The sequence below is a fragment of the Notechis scutatus genome, chromosome 1 (genome assembly GCF_049901735.1).
Source record: "Notechis scutatus isolate UNSWTSFEM ecotype Mainland chromosome 1, rNotScu1.2, whole genome shotgun sequence".
In the NCBI taxonomy this organism is placed as follows: domain Eukaryota; kingdom Metazoa; phylum Chordata; class Lepidosauria; order Squamata; family Elapidae; genus Notechis; species Notechis scutatus.
This window is the reverse complement of record NC_142009.1, coordinates 13,632,822-13,648,043: the sequence shown is the minus strand read 5'-3', so window position 1 is coordinate 13,648,043 and position 15,222 is coordinate 13,632,822. Positions and strand designations below refer to the sequence as shown.

The 15,222-nt window shown below is 42.1% G+C and overlaps 1 protein-coding gene across 5 annotated transcripts in view; it reads right to left on the bottom strand.

Annotated features, from left to right (window-relative positions):
* The window catches only part of RAP1GAP2 (RAP1 GTPase activating protein 2), a 305,221-nt gene that overhangs the window by 15,298 nt on the left and 274,701 nt on the right, over window positions 1-15,222 (bottom strand). For all 5 annotated transcript variants that reach the window (XM_087957354.1, XM_087957344.1, XM_087957358.1 and 2 more), the window contains 2 exons: window positions 14,593-14,679; window positions 10,708-10,842 (listed from right to left, as the gene is read on the bottom strand). In XM_087957354.1, coding sequence (XP_087813480.1) covers window positions 10,708-10,842; window positions 14,593-14,679 — 222 coding nt within the window. The remainder of the gene's footprint in view (window positions 1-10,707; window positions 10,843-14,592; window positions 14,680-15,222) is intronic.

Here is a 15,222-nt window from a genome sequence, read left to right as displayed (position 1 = left end):
ACAGCCATGTGGGATTATTTGGCACAGTGCAGAAACTTTGCTATGGTTTTCTTTCCAGTTCAGCTACAACCTTCATGGCCTCCCATAACCAGATTCTGCTTGGTGCTGGAACCTATTGTAGACCAGTTAACTTGAAAGCCTCACAATGCACTTCTGTAATCTACTTCGACTGGCTGCAACGATGCCGCATTAACCACGGAGGAACGGCTCACTGGACAGCGTATGGAAAACCGTCCCTGTGCATTTCAATACAGTGAAACCTAAAGCTGGAATTGAGTGCGCTCTGAAGCTAAATGCAACAGGGAGAACAAAGCAAAAAATGTTTGCCATAGATCTATAGCAGGGGTGTCCAACCTTGGTAACGTTAAGCCTGGAGGACTTCAACTCCCAGAATTCCCCAGCCAGCAAAGCTGGCTGGGGAATTCTGGGAGTTGAAGTCCTCCAGGCTTAACGTTACCAAGGTTGGACACCCCTGATCTATAGGAACAAAACTTTCTCAAGGTCCTGTTTAAAAAGAGAAAGCAGATCAAGCGGAAAATAATTCCATGGCCAAAGACCTATTAGAGAAAAAGCATAAAGAAGGACATTCTTTTATTACATAAGAGTGCCTAAACAACCTTGACATTGGTATAAGAAACAAGGAGCCAGGATAGAGTTCAAAAGCACAGCAAATTTATTCCACGCAACCTATACACAAAAATCTGATCCGCTACCAGTCAATGCAAATTGGTGTCAGATAAGAGTCAACAAATTTTAAGGAGGTGGGGCTGCACTTAGATTTCTCTTGGAGGCCTTGGTACTCCAGACTGATGATGCGTTTGGGTTCAGCCTGGTCGTCTCCTACACACGTCTTAAGTTTCCAAATGTGCTCATCAGTTCAAATTGCCTATCTTGGTTCTTACTGTTTGGCTGCATTTCTCCAAACCCTGCAGTCCCAAAGATGCTTTTTTAAAGAGGACTTTCTGGTTTTTCTTTGAAGACATTTTGCTTCTCATCCAAGAAGCTTCTTCAGCTCATTCCAGTTGCCTCTTGAAAAAGCACCTTTGTGACAACCATGACCTGGATGGTGGAGATTCTCCATTGCAGTCCTTTACATTTTTGTCAGGCCCAAACCCAAAGATGACCCAGCAAAAATCCAATCGTCCATTCATTTGCTTATACCCAATGGACAGAATCTTGCCAAACTAAAGCTCTAACCTTTTAACCTACTAGATACAGTATATCCTGAGAGATTTTAGGGTGTGGCTATCCTGAACCTCTTCCCTCCTCCTCCATTTAGCTCCGGACTGCACAGTCTCTTATTCAGGACCTCTTGCTGGGAAAAATCCGTGTTGCCAAAAATCCCCCACTGCTCCCTCAGGTACATTTTCCATCACAATCTCTCTTAAACTAAACAAAAAATAAACTTATTCACTGAATATCATGAATGGTTAAAGAGTTGATTCAAAAGACAGGCCTTCTAAAGCCAACCTGAGTGGGACTCAAATCCAATTTCCAAGGACAAGTGTTTCATAGTTTGAACAAGATGAAGGTGGTGCTGTCCAGTAATCTTCATACTGTAAACAGATTTTTGAGAAGGTAAGCACCTTCAGAAGAACCTCTCTGGCAGATCACAAGAGGTTCACAATGATAGATGTGGTCCTTCTCATTGATGTATCGATTTTGGTTTTTTTTTTTCAACTATGCATGCCACCTGACACATTGTCTGATACACTAGATACCGAAGACATCCTGAGCCAGTGTTACTCAACCTTAGCAATTTTAACAAGTGTAGACATCATCTCCCAAAATTCACCAGCTAGCAGGCTTTAAGATATGTGAACTTCAACTTCTACCTAGCTGGGGAATTCTGGGAGTTGACCTCTCCACTTCTTAAAGTTACTGAGGTAGAAGAAGAAGAAGAAGAAGAAGAAGAAGAAGAAGAAGAAGAAGAAGAAGAAGAAGAAGAAGAAGAAGAAGAAGAAGAAGAAGAAGAAGAAGAAGAAGAAGAAGAAGAAGAAGAAGAAGAAGAAGAAGAAGAAGAAGAAGAAGAAGAAGAAGAAGAAGAAGAAGAAGAAGAAGAAGAAGAAGAAGAAGAAGAAGAAGAAAGAAGAAGAAGAAGAAGAAGAAGAAGAAGAAGAAGAGAAGAGAAGAAGAAACTGCCTTAAGGTCTTGAGATACCTAGAAGGTTGATATTCCAAGCTCTTAAATTGTCACCAGAAATCAACCCTGATAATTATTTATTATAATAAATATAGGGAATATAAATAAAGGGAATATTTGTAGTTCTGGGTTGAACTGTGGAGTCCTTGGTGCTCTTGTTTGCTTGCAGGCATAGCCCAACTAGGTACCATATCAGTGGGGAGTGTGTTCCCTGTTTATATATAGTAGCTTGCCCTGTCAGTGTTGGTGGGCAGTGTCATTTTCTCCTTCATAGTTCCTTGATTGTTTTTTGCTTGCTTATCTGGATGTTAGCTGTTGGAAATGATATACAGGTAATCCTGGACTGACGACCAAAGTACAGCCCAAAATTTCCACTGCTAAGCAAGGCAGTTAAGTGAGTTTTGTCCCGTTTTATAACTAGTTTTGCCACAGTTGTTAAGCACCTCATGCAGTTGTTAAGCAAATCTGGCTTCCCCCATTACTTTGCTTGTGGGAAGTTACAGATTACAGATTAACAGAGTTGGAAGAGACCTTGCAGGTCATCTAGTCCAACCCCCCCCCCCCGACCAAGCAGGAGACCCTACACCATTTCTGACAAATGGCAGTCCAGTCTCTTCTTGAAAGCCTCCGATGGTTGCAGATGGTGATCTCATGACCCCATTCACTCTCATGAATACATGCTGGTTGCCAAGTGCCGAAATTGTGATGTGACTGTGTTCATTGTGTGTTCTGACTGCAGAAGTGAAATCAGAGGGCATCCATGAACTGCAGTGCACATCCCTGAACCCCAACTGGCAGTCAAAAGACATGATGAAAACTTCTTAAATTCACAATAAATGGACAGACTCCATCATAGCTAGTGAGATGGAACTGGTGAGTGTAGACTGATAATTCAGTGAGTCATGTAACTATCTAAGCATGGTACCCACTTCTGACCAACAGGTTGCGAGCACAGAAGAGTTCCGTTACCAGAGGTGGTATTCAGCAGGTTCTGACCAGTTCTGGAGAACTGGAAGAGGAAATTTTGACTAGTTTGGAGAACTGGCAAATCCCACCTCTGACTGGCCCCGCCCCCATCTATTCTCTGCCTCCCGAGTCCCAGCTGATCAGCTGGGTCTTCTTTGGTTGCCCTGCACAGGAGAACGGAGCTGGAAAGCAGGTTAGTGGGGTGGGGAGGGAATGGGGATTTTGCAGTATCCTTCTCCTGCCACGCCCACTAAGCCACGTCCACAGAACCGGTAGTAAAAAAAAAAAAACTGAATCCCACCACTGGTTCCGTACTTGTCCATTGGCTATTTCTGAATGTGGGTCTACTGTTCTTCTCAAATAGTGCTTAATGAATTACCTGGGAAATAGGTGTGGTGGAGGTGTTGCAATAATTATGGAGCTACTGTTTCCTGTTTCATCCCTATCTCTTCTCTGTGCTTGTGATCTGTCAATTGAGCTCAAGGATATGTAGAAAATGCAAGGAGTAAAGTAGAAGGCAGTGATTCATGCCTGAGTGAGCTGTGTAGTCAACAGGAGCTTCATGAAATGACAACACAGGCAAAGAGCAAGCAGCCTTCCTGACTACACCTAGAAGTGGCCTCTGCATTCGGCTCAATGGCACCACACCTCCTCACAAATAAGAAAAAAGTGAGCTCATTTGCTCAACTAACAAGGGGCCTGAGTGTTCAGTAACCTCACTCTCCAAATTTCAGTCACTTCTTGTGCAGATTAAGGTTTGTGATTACATGACACCTAGGTTCTTTTTAAATAATCATTTTATTAAACGTTTTAGTTACGACAGTAAAAGATAAGACGAGCTAAAAAAATAAAGAAAAAGTAAAGAAAGAGTGCAAAAAAGGGGTTCCCTCGCCCCCAAGAAAGCAACTTCTCACCCTCATCACAACAAGTATAAACAATTTCATACTCAGTTCACTTTCTCTTAACTAAAAATTTTAAAACTCCTCATCCCATAACAACTCATCTTTTGAATTATAGGCAAATATAATAAGTAACATCTTCTCCAATCCAGTTGCTATTAAAAATAGTTCAAACACAGTTCTCACATAATACAATCAATTCATCATCTTCATTTTAGCCATTGTCTATGCACTGCAGGGTAAAGGCCTCCTCTGCATGCTTTCAACCTATGTGGTCTTGAGATTTCTTTCGCCAACTGGGCCCGCCATACTTGCTGATGTCGTCTTTCCATCTTGTTTGAGGTCTTTCGTGGACACTTTTTATCAAATGCCATCCATTTTATGACTGCCTTGGTCCACATGCCCCTCAGTTCTTCTTGCTATGTGACCAGCCCATTTCCATCTCAGTTCTTTTACTCTCTTCATTATATCATATACTTTCTCTAATCCATGTGCACATGGAATCGAAAATTCATTAATATACAGTATATATAAAGCTCAACATTGCACATTTCAATTTTTAGGTGTAAGCAAAACTCTATTTAGAAGGTATAAAGTGGTCCCAGTATCCTAGTATAAACCAAAGTTAAAGTTTTACATCACAAAGAAGGATCACTTCTCCTTTTTAAAAGACCTCACAGATATCCCTTAGCTCTAGAGTAACTGTACGGAAGGAGCTTATAGACCATGTTAACTATAAATAAATAAATCCAGATTTAGCAAATATATAGCAATCCCAATATTCTAACATAATGCAAAAAACCCAAAAATTTAAAATAACAAAGAGGGATAATTTGACCTTTAAAAAGAACAAATTCCCAAAACTTCCTTATACAAAGCCAGTTTGAAAGGGGAAAAAGCTAAAACACCATATTCAGTGAATATTTTTCCACTCCAGGTACCAGCAAATCCAGAAAGAACCACCCCAAATTGGCAACAATTTAACCTTGATCAAATAAACCAACTTTGTATTATTTATTTAAGGTAAAAAAAATATTTCTTTTTAGTCCGTTCAGATGGTTGTTGATCCTTGACACATATTTTTTAAACAGCATCTTTTGCAAATCCAGCAAAAAGAAATTGTTCCATTTGCTCTCTGATATCATTTTATGTCCTCTTTAATTTTTAAAACCTCATCCATTTTTTTCTTTATATCGGATGGCATATTCTCGTTCAAATGTTCCTGTTGTTCTCGGGTAGATTTTGTTGCATATCTTTTTCTGTACAGCTTTTGGGAGCAGACTGTTTCCAAGAAGATGCAACAAGATTGATATAATTGGTTCAAAGTCCTGGCACAATTCCCAAAGCAGTTCATCAAAGTATATCTTTGAAAGCCATAATAAGTTACTTGTCTTGTTATGTCTCTAATATAAGACACAGTTTTTCTTTCATGGAACCATGAATTTGTTTTTTAAGAATTTCAAAGTCTTAATATTCAAAATCCAATATTCTGACATTTTTAAACCCCTAAGCCGTTTAAAACTTTGCGTAGCCAAAACCTTGTCTTGTGTTTTGCTGTAATTATTAAAAAATTATAAAAGGTACATCATTTTCTTAAGGATTGTAGGCACTCATCTAATGTTTGCAGTCTTGTCACTTTGTAGGTGTCTAACTTCTTTGAAAGAGTTCATAGGCAAATTTATGAAAGAGATAGGCAAAGTTAGTATCCTTTAAAAAGGCTCTGTTTGTGGTTGGAGGGATTATGGTGAATTCCCTCATCTTCCAATTCTCTCTCCCTCTGGAATCTTCTTACGTGAAGCAACTGAAGAGATCAGCTTGGTTGATCTCACATTCTCTCTTTGTCCACAGAGAGTTGAAGGAGCTGATCTGCTCATCGACTTCCTGTTTGTAGCTGCAAATATTGGCTCCACTTTTCATGGAGCTTCCATCTGCCACCTTCACCAGAGATATCAAGGTTCCCATTGAATAGACTGAGCAAAGAGACCCATGGGTAGCCCATGAAATACAACAAGCTTAACGTATTTTGAAGTCCGTAAAGTAATTTCAGTGAACGGAAGAGGCAGAGACTTCACTGTGGTGGCTCCATCAGTAGAGGCATAAACATTACTCACTTTCAAGTTATTTTTTTTTTTTCCTTCCAGGATGAACACAGCCCTGCTGTCTTGGTGAGCACTCATCTTAAAGAGTGCTGGCTGGTGTCGGTTGTTGCTTTATGAAATATAACGCTGCAAAGGTACCTTTCTTTTGCTCTGTGGTTTGTGTTGAAACTCTGCCTTTTCAGGAGAAGGAATCCTGCGACTCAACTGGCTTTGTGCATTTTTTTAGTCACAATAAATATATTGAGACAGCCACATAGTCTCTCGCATTGTCTTGCCTCATTGGGGTTATCAAGGTAAGAAATGAACCCATTTCCTCCCACAAATGACAAATACAAGAGAATATCTCATAAATCACCACAGATGCCACCACACCAACACATACACAGAGCTATTCTCAAAATAAACTGGGATACAGAAAAACAATACTTCCCTTCCTAGATCCTGCAAATTCATGATGGATTAGTCTTCGGCATAAATAAAGAAGCTGGGACGTGGCTTTAATGTAAAAGTTTTAGAAGTCTGTTTGGAATCTCTACAAACATTTCGTTCTAAGAACGCTCTAATATCGTCAAACATAAGGCAGTAAGATGACTGCCTCATGATGCCTTGAGATAATTCTGAACTTTGGATTAAATCTTCTTACTATTCATGGTGGGGAGGGATGGGGAGCTTAGAAATGTGGTGCCTCAGGTGCTAGTCAAAACATCTACCAGCCGGCATGTGAACCAAGGCCACGCCAGTGGACACCTGTCAAAGCTGAGCAGGAACTTGTGGCTGACTTGATTGGCCCATGTGATCTAGAACAGGGGTCCCCAACCACGGTCCGCGGACCGGTACAGTCCGTGGAACAAGTCCTACCGGGCGCTGGCTTGCTGGCGCCGCCATCTTGTTTTGATGAAAAAGTGCTTCCGGTGAGCTTTTCCGGGTAGAAAGCTCACTGGAAGCACGTTTTCATCAAAAAAGATGGTGGCGCCAGCGCTCGTGAGCTTTTCCGGGTAGAAAGCCATTTCTACCAGGAAAAGCTCACGAGCAGGCGCCGCCATCTTGTTTTGATGAAAAAGTGCTTCGGTGAGCTCACCGGAAGCACTTTTTCATCAAAACAAGATGGCGGCGCCAGCTGATGTCGACCGGGCCGTGCCATAAAAAGGTTGGGGATACCGGGCCACGGTGTAAAAAAGGTTGGGGATCACTGATCTAAAAGACACAGGGAGTGGGTGGGAAAATCCTGTTCCTTTCACTATCCCTAAGCATGGGAACTATTTAGAGCTAGCTTCACCTTTCTAAGTACTCAATAAAGGGATTCCTGAACCTGAACAAAGTGTCAGAGCCCTGACTTCCTTGAGTTCATTACTCAGAACGATGATGACGCTCTCGAACTGCTGACCTTCCCCACAAAAAGCTCAGCATCTTAACCACTAGGACACCGCACCCATCTGGTGCCACCATACAAATTTCTTTCCATATTCTGCACACCAGCAACTGGCATGCAGCCCAAACTGCATGCAGCCCAAACCATTTTTGCTTGTCTTCAGGTCGTGCTGTTTCCCACCCTTCTGAGACCGGCTCCCACTAACAATGGCTGGGGAAAAGGGAGGAATGAAAATCCTAACTCAGTAAATATTAACAAATTATATTCTGTTTTTTTTTTTCATGTACTTGGGGTAAAGGGTTGCAGCATCTGCTGTTTTTGTTGCTGTTCAGGTACTAAGTTGTGTCCGACTTTTCATGGATGCATGGATCACAGCATCAAGGACTTTTCCAACAAGTCCTCTCATTAGGTGGCCAAAGTATTTGAACTTCAGCTTTAGGATCTGTCCTTCCAAAGAATATCCAGGGTTGATTTCCTTTAGGATTGACTGATTCGATCTCCTTTCAGTCCAATAGTTTTTCACAATACCACAATTCAAGGGCATCGTTCCCTTTGCTTACTTCTTGCTTGCATCCTAACGATTTTTATTGACTGTTTCCCAGTATGCTTTGATCGCTGATTGTACCCTATGACTATCATTAAGTGTTGTACCTGATGATTCTTGACTCTTGACGAATGTATCTTTTCTTTTATGGACACTGAGAGCATTTGCACCAAGACAAATTCCTTGTGTGTCCAATCACATGTGGCCAATAAATAATTCTATTCTATTCTCTTAATTAATTAGTGAGTAACCCACAGTTCCCAGGGGTTTCCACATGGACTCTTTATCTATCTCCATTTCTGTCACTCCCAGAGTCCTTTCCCATCCCTTGCCCGGAATTTGATAGCAATATGGCCAACCTGTAGCATTCTTGAGCCAAAATAAGAATAATAGAATAACAGAGTTGGAAGGGACCTGGGAGGTCTTCTAGTCCAACCCCCTGCTTAGGCAGGTAACCATTTCAGACAAATGGTTCTCCAATCTCTTCTTAAAAACTTCCAGTGTTGGAGCATTCACAACTTCTGGAGGCAAGTTGTTCCATTAGTTAATTGTTCTAACTGTCAGAAAATTTCTCCTTAGTTCTAGGTTGCTTCTCTCCTTGTTCAGTTTCCACCCATTGCTTCTTGTCCTGCCTTCAGGTGCTTTGGAGAATAGCTTGACTCCCTCTTCTTTGTGGCAGCCCCTGAGATATGGGCACACTGCTATCATGTCACTCCTATCCCTTCTTTTCATTAAACTAGACATACCCAATTCCAGCAACCGTTCTTTATATGTTTTAGCCTCCAGTCCCCTAATCATCTTGGTTGCTCTTCTCTGCACTCTTTGTAGTCTCAACATCTTTTTTACATTGTGGCGATATAAGAACCAAAATAGTTCAAATGACTTCTAAGCAGGGGTGGGATTCAACCGGCGTTATTACTGGTTCGGTGATTATGTTTTGCGCGCGTGTAAAATAACTTTAGGCTGTGCCTCCTGGACAGCTGAAAAGCACTGTGCGAAAAGCCTCTTTTTTCCTGCTTTGAGTGGGCCAAACAGCAGCAAACACAGAACCGGTTCTGTGTCTGCTGCTCTTCAGAGCCACCGGTCCTTTAGAACCGGGTAGAACCGGTAGCATCCCAACCCTGCTTCTAAGCAAAATGCACCCCCAGCCATCTTTTTGGAAGCCAAATCCATTTTAAAAAACGACAAACCAAACCCTCTGAAAAAAAAATCTAACTGGAAAAAAAAAGGCTACCCTCCCGTTTGATCAAATTGAAAAGGATGTTGGCTTGTTTTTTTTTTTTTAATCCCCCAGACTGTGAAAGTGTTAACAAAGTGAAAAAGAACATCTGTGATTTCTTGTTGCATTTTGGAGGCAGCAACTCCAGTCTCTTTTCCTTTTTTTCCATTTCCTTTCTCCATTTACTCAGGCAACACGCTGAGAAGTAAATAAGCTATTAAGCAGAACAACAAGGCTGTCCAAAGGTACAAGGGAAGCTGCAACATTTTTCTGGCAGTTGTTTTCCACATCAGCCCTGGGAACTCCTGCAATGCCAGAAAAGTAAAAAAAAAGAAGAAGTCCAATTCTATATAACATCAGAAGCAAGGGGAAAAAACACGAAGTCTTTGGACCTTAACTTATGTTTCTGACAAGTGTTTAGGTGATGGGCAATGACTGGTGGAAGGATGCTATGTATTGAAAGAGGCTATCCCAAAAGTGATTTTTCAAGAGGCAACTGGACTTTCTGGTTTTTCTTCGAAGATGTTTCACTTCTCATCCAACAGCTTCTTCAGCTCTGACTGGATGGTGGGGAATGGAAGGATTTGTATTCCTTGCGGACAGCTGGTCATTTGCATTCTTTTAGCAAGTCTTTGAGGCCACTCGGAGATTTATCTGTGTCCTCAGGGTCACCTGAGTAGTGCAAAGGTGTGTGGAACCTTCTGGGAACTGATGAAAGGACTGTGTTGTAGACCAGTGATCCCCAACCTTTTTTACGCCGCGGCCCGGTATCCCCAACCTTTTTTATGGCGCGGTCCGGTACCGACATCAGCTGGGCGCCGCCATCTTGTTTTGATGAAAAAGTGCTTCCGGTGAGCTTTCTACCCGGAAAAGCTCACCGGAAGCACTTTTTCATCAAAACAAGATGGCGGCGCCCAGCAAGCCAGCGGCCCGGTAGGACTTGTTCCACGGACCGGTGGTTGGGGACCCCTGTTGTAGACTGATGATGTTGTATCCCTCCTTTTCTGTTGAGGGAGGGTTCTGTTGACCGGGCGGGGGGGGGGGGGTGGGGGAGAAATATGATACCACCTATCTCCTGTTTACAACTTAGTCCTTTCAGCAGTTCCAAGAAGGCTCCACACCCATTTCTACGATTCAGATGAGGGCACAGATAAACCTCCAAGTGGCCTCAAAGACTTGCTAAAAGGATGCAAACAATCAGATGTCTGCAAGGAGTATAAATCCAGTCAGAGCTCAAGAAGCTTCTTGGATGAGAAGCGAAGCATCTTCGAAGAGAAAACAAGAGAGTATAGTTGCCTCTAGAAAAAGCACTTTGGGGACAACCGTGACCTGGGTGACTGAGAATCTCCACAGACACTGAGAGAAGCTAGAAGCCAAAATATCATTGGTATTTAATTTTGGACACTTTGCAGTAAAACTATGTCTTTGCTTCTCTACATTACAAAAAAGTCAAGAACGTCTTTGTTTACCTTAAACGATTCCAAGAATCCACCATGTCCACCATTCTCCAGCTTGTCTTCCTCGGATCCTAGGCCCAACATCAGCTGTGTGTGGATGTGGAGCTCGTCATGCAAGTTGTCCAACAAGGCAGCCCGCGTTCGATCCTAGAAGTAACATTTATGAGGTTCTAAAATGGCCTTGCAGTTCTGATGGGAGCTAAAAAGGGATTGGGTCATTTTTTTCCCAGCCTTGGTAGCTTGAAGGTGTGTGGACTTCAACTTCCACAACTCCCACGCTGGCTGGGGAATTCTGGGAGTTGAAGTCCATCCATCTTAAAGTTATTCAGGTTGAAAATCACTATGGCAACTCTAAAAGACCAGAGAAATATGGTTAACGCCGACATATTCACTCCTAATAAATGATTTTTTTTAAAACTCAGATTTGGCTAGAGACTCATGATTCGAATGGGGGGTGGATTGCTGGAGCCCTGACACACTATTTATGGTGGTTTATAATGTTTTGCCCAAATCCAACATTTATTTTCAGTTTTGGGCAAAACTGCCCCAGAGTGAATGACTGGTTCACTTAATGACCACAATGTTTGCTTAATGACCACCACAAAAAAGTTCATAAAATTGTGTTGCCTATTTAACAACTATCATGACATACAACCATAATGGGCAAGCTCCGTTATGGTCATAAGTCAAGGACTACTTGTACTTATGGATTGGGTGCCTGGCTTTTCTTATTTTTTATTTCATTTTGTTCTTTTCCTCCTTCTTGGTTTTATTTTTTGTCTTTTTCACACTGATATCCGCCACCCAGAGTTGTGTTTGCTGCCACATAGGTGGTTTTATACATCTTTTAAATAAACAGAAATAGTATGTGTACGATGTTGTGACTCATGTCCCAAAGGTGCAAAGGGAAGGGAGGAAAGAAGGAAGGAAGGAGGTCGAAGGAGAGAAGAAGGAGGAAGGGAGGGATCATTTGACCACTTCATATTCTTAATAACTTCCTTCCCTCACCCAGACAAAACCTCAGGAGGCCCTATAACATTCCAGACAAATGGTTATCCAATCTCCTCTTGAAAACTTACAATGATGGAGCGCCGACAATTTCCAGAGGTAAGCCATCTCATTGATTAATTGGACAGCCATTTGCCTGAAATGATATAGGGTTTATTGCCTGAGCAGGGGGCTGGTCTAGAAGACCTCCAAGGTCCCTTCCAACTGTTGTTCTGTTCTGTTCTATTCTATTCTATTCTATTCTATTCTATTCTATTTCTACTCTATCTTATTGACAAAGAATAATAGGATGGGAAGGGACTTTGGAAGTCTTCTAATCCAACCCCTGCTCAGGTGCGAAGCTTACACTATAAGGGATGCAATATGGTTTTGTGATCTGCCTCCTTTGACTGCCTTTGTATTTAAATTTCTCTTTCTTTCTTTCTTTTTCTTTCTTTCTCTTTCTTTCTTTCTTTCTTTCTTTCTTTCTTTCTTTCTTTCTTTCTTCTTTCTTTCTTTCTTTCTTTCTTTCTTTCTTTCTTTCTTCCTTCCTTCCTTCCTTCCTTCCTTCCTTCCTTCCTTCCTTCCTTCCTTCTTCTTTCTTTCTTTCTTTCTTTCTTTCTTTCTTTCTTTCTTTCTTTCTTTCTTTCTTTCTTTCTTTCTTTCTTTCTTTCTGTTTTTGACACAGATCACAGTTTCTGTGGGATGCCTGGTTCACCTGGGAGATTTGAGCGGTAATAGAGATCAGCTCTCGCAAAAAAAAAAAAAAAAGTAAGCGTGCGCCTGAGGAAACTGAACATTTGCAAATGCGGCTCCGCTTTAATTGGCTTTAAGATAAATTTCCTTTCAAGTTGAGCTCAACCCCGGGTGACTTCATAGAGATGGCCATATTGTTTTCTCAGCAGGAAGCCCGTAATTAATAGAGCTGCGAGCTCTGATCTATTGATTAAACAAGATTTAATCCGCCCAAAGTCTTCTGCGTGACTCAGCAGGAGATGCTTTTGATCACAGAAAGCCATTTTAACTGGGGACCCTGGGAAGACAATCCCTCCTGTTGTGCTACAGCAGGGGAAGGGGGGTAGAGTTGCCCACCCCTGCGTTATAGGGCTCGTTTAACAGCGCTGTGTCTCAGAATGCCAGGATTCTTGGATCAAACAATTCATGACATGATAGGCGGCAAGCTTTGCACGAACAACTTTTCACACAAAGGCGTTTCCAATTACAAACAATTACAATGGTAGACCAGTACAGTCTATAGCAGGGGTGTCCAACCTTGGCAACTTTAAGCCTGGAGGACTTCAACTCCCAGAATTCCCCAGCCAGCTTTGCTGGCTGGGGAATTCTGGGAGTTGAAGTCCTCCAGGCTTAAAGTTGCCAAGGTTGGACACCCTGGTCTAAAGTTTAGGATGTTGGGGCAGCACTGTAGAAACCCTGATGCCAGTCCATGCTCAGCCATGGAAATTTTCTGGATGACTTACTCTCACTTAAGCCCAACATATATTAGGGGGGGAAAAAACAAGAGAAGGGACTTTTAGGTATGTTGAATTGAGTTCCTGGAGGAAAAGCAGATCTAAATCTAAATAACAAGTTGAAGTTTTGTTTGGGTGAGAGTGGGAACCCAAAGGTGCTTTCTTCAAGAGGCAACTGGACTTTTTCTGGTTTTTCTGTGAAGACGTTTTGCTTCTCATCCAAGAAGCTTCTTCGGGTCTGACTGGATGGTGGGGAATGGAAGGATTTATACTCCTTGCAGACAGCTGGACATTTGCATTCTTTTAGCAGGTCATTAAGGCCACCTGGAGGTTTATCTGTGTCCTCAGGGACACCCGAATGGTGCAAATGGGTGTGGAGCCTTCTGGGAACTGCTGAAAGGGCTGTGTTGTAGACTGATGATGTCAGAATGTGGACTTTGCTGTCTTCAAAAGAACGGCCTGTGTTTTTTAAACGCAGGTGGACTGTTGAATCTAGTCCTCGTGGGTTTGTTCTCCTATGTTGGGTGAGAAGCGAAACATCTTCAAAGAAAAACCAGAAAGTCCAGTTGCCTCTTGAAAAAAGCACCTTGGGGACAACCATGACCTGGATGACTGAGAATCTCCATAGACACGAGAGAGAGAGAGAAGTTATTAAGAATATGATCAAATGATTCCTCCCTTTCTCCTTCTTCTCTCCTTTCCCCCTCCTTCCTTCCTTTCCCCCTCCTCCCTTTCCTTCCTCCCTCTCCTCCCTTTTCTTCCTCCCTCCCTGCATTGTTTCTTTGCAGGAATAACTGCCCTTGCGCACGCACGTTCCTGAAAGAACATGAAACCACAAGATGTTGGCATAAACACATGGGCATTCCATGAATTGCAGATTGACTCACTGTCATTCTGATGCTACACAACAGGGGCCTTTGGCTATTCTAAGCCAGGGGTCTTTCTAAGATGCCATTCTATGCACATTAATGGAGCAATCTTATTTCTGGACCATTAAGCGTTGTATGGTTCAGTATCAGATTATTCCATCAGATGTCTTCATGAAATTAATACATACATACAGCTTCACAAACACCTTTTAAACTATTTTTCAAATACACTTTTTGAAGGTATTGTAAATGTATCTCTAAACTTCCTTTGTCCAAATTCCATATATGCCCTTGCATATTTTTTTTTTCTAACCTGGAACTCTTGCAAAATTCAGAGACACGCAAGAATTGAACCACAACGTTTTTCATCAATACTATGATGCAGAAATTGTGAATTGCTGCAGAATTCATAACGAGGTAATGTCACAAGCCCCTCTGTCCTGGTGTTTGGCCTCCAAGGAGTCCCTGTAAAACATGACTGCCAATCTCTGATATCCCAAAGCAAAATGGATTTGGGCTGATGAGCAGGTTGTCCTATTGACCTGCTCAAGGGCAACCCCATTTTTCCTTACCTCAAGCTTGGCAAACTTGTCTGATTTGCAGCAGGCATTTTCTGCGTTGATCAGCTTGGTGAGAAGAAACTCTCGGAATTCTGCATTCTGAGAAATGAATAAAGCAGGTTAGCTCTGGAATGACCCAGTTCAAGACTGTTCATTGGGGATCATCAAGACATCTTCCAAAACTCCAAGATGATTGTCCAATGAACTTGAGCCAGAAATGTATTCCAAAGAATCTCCCCTGAATCAAACAGATGTAAAAAAAGATGTTGAGACTCTAGAAAGAGTGCAGAGAAGAGCAACCAAGATGATTTAGGGGACTGGAGGCTAAAATATAAAGAATGGTTGCTGGAATTGGGTATATCTAGTTTAATAAAAGGAGTAGGGGGGGTGGCATGATAACAGTGTTCCAATATCTCTGGGACTGCCACAAAGAAGAGGGAGTCAAGCTATTCTCCACAGCACCTGAGGGCAGGACAAGAAGCCATGGGTGGAAACTAACCAAGGAGAGAAGCAACCGAGAACTAAGGAGAAATTTCCTGACAGTTAGAACAATTAACTAATGGAACAACTTGCCTCCGGAAGTTGTGAATGCTCCAAAACTGGAAGTTTTTAAGAAAAGACTGGAGAACCATTTGTCTGAAA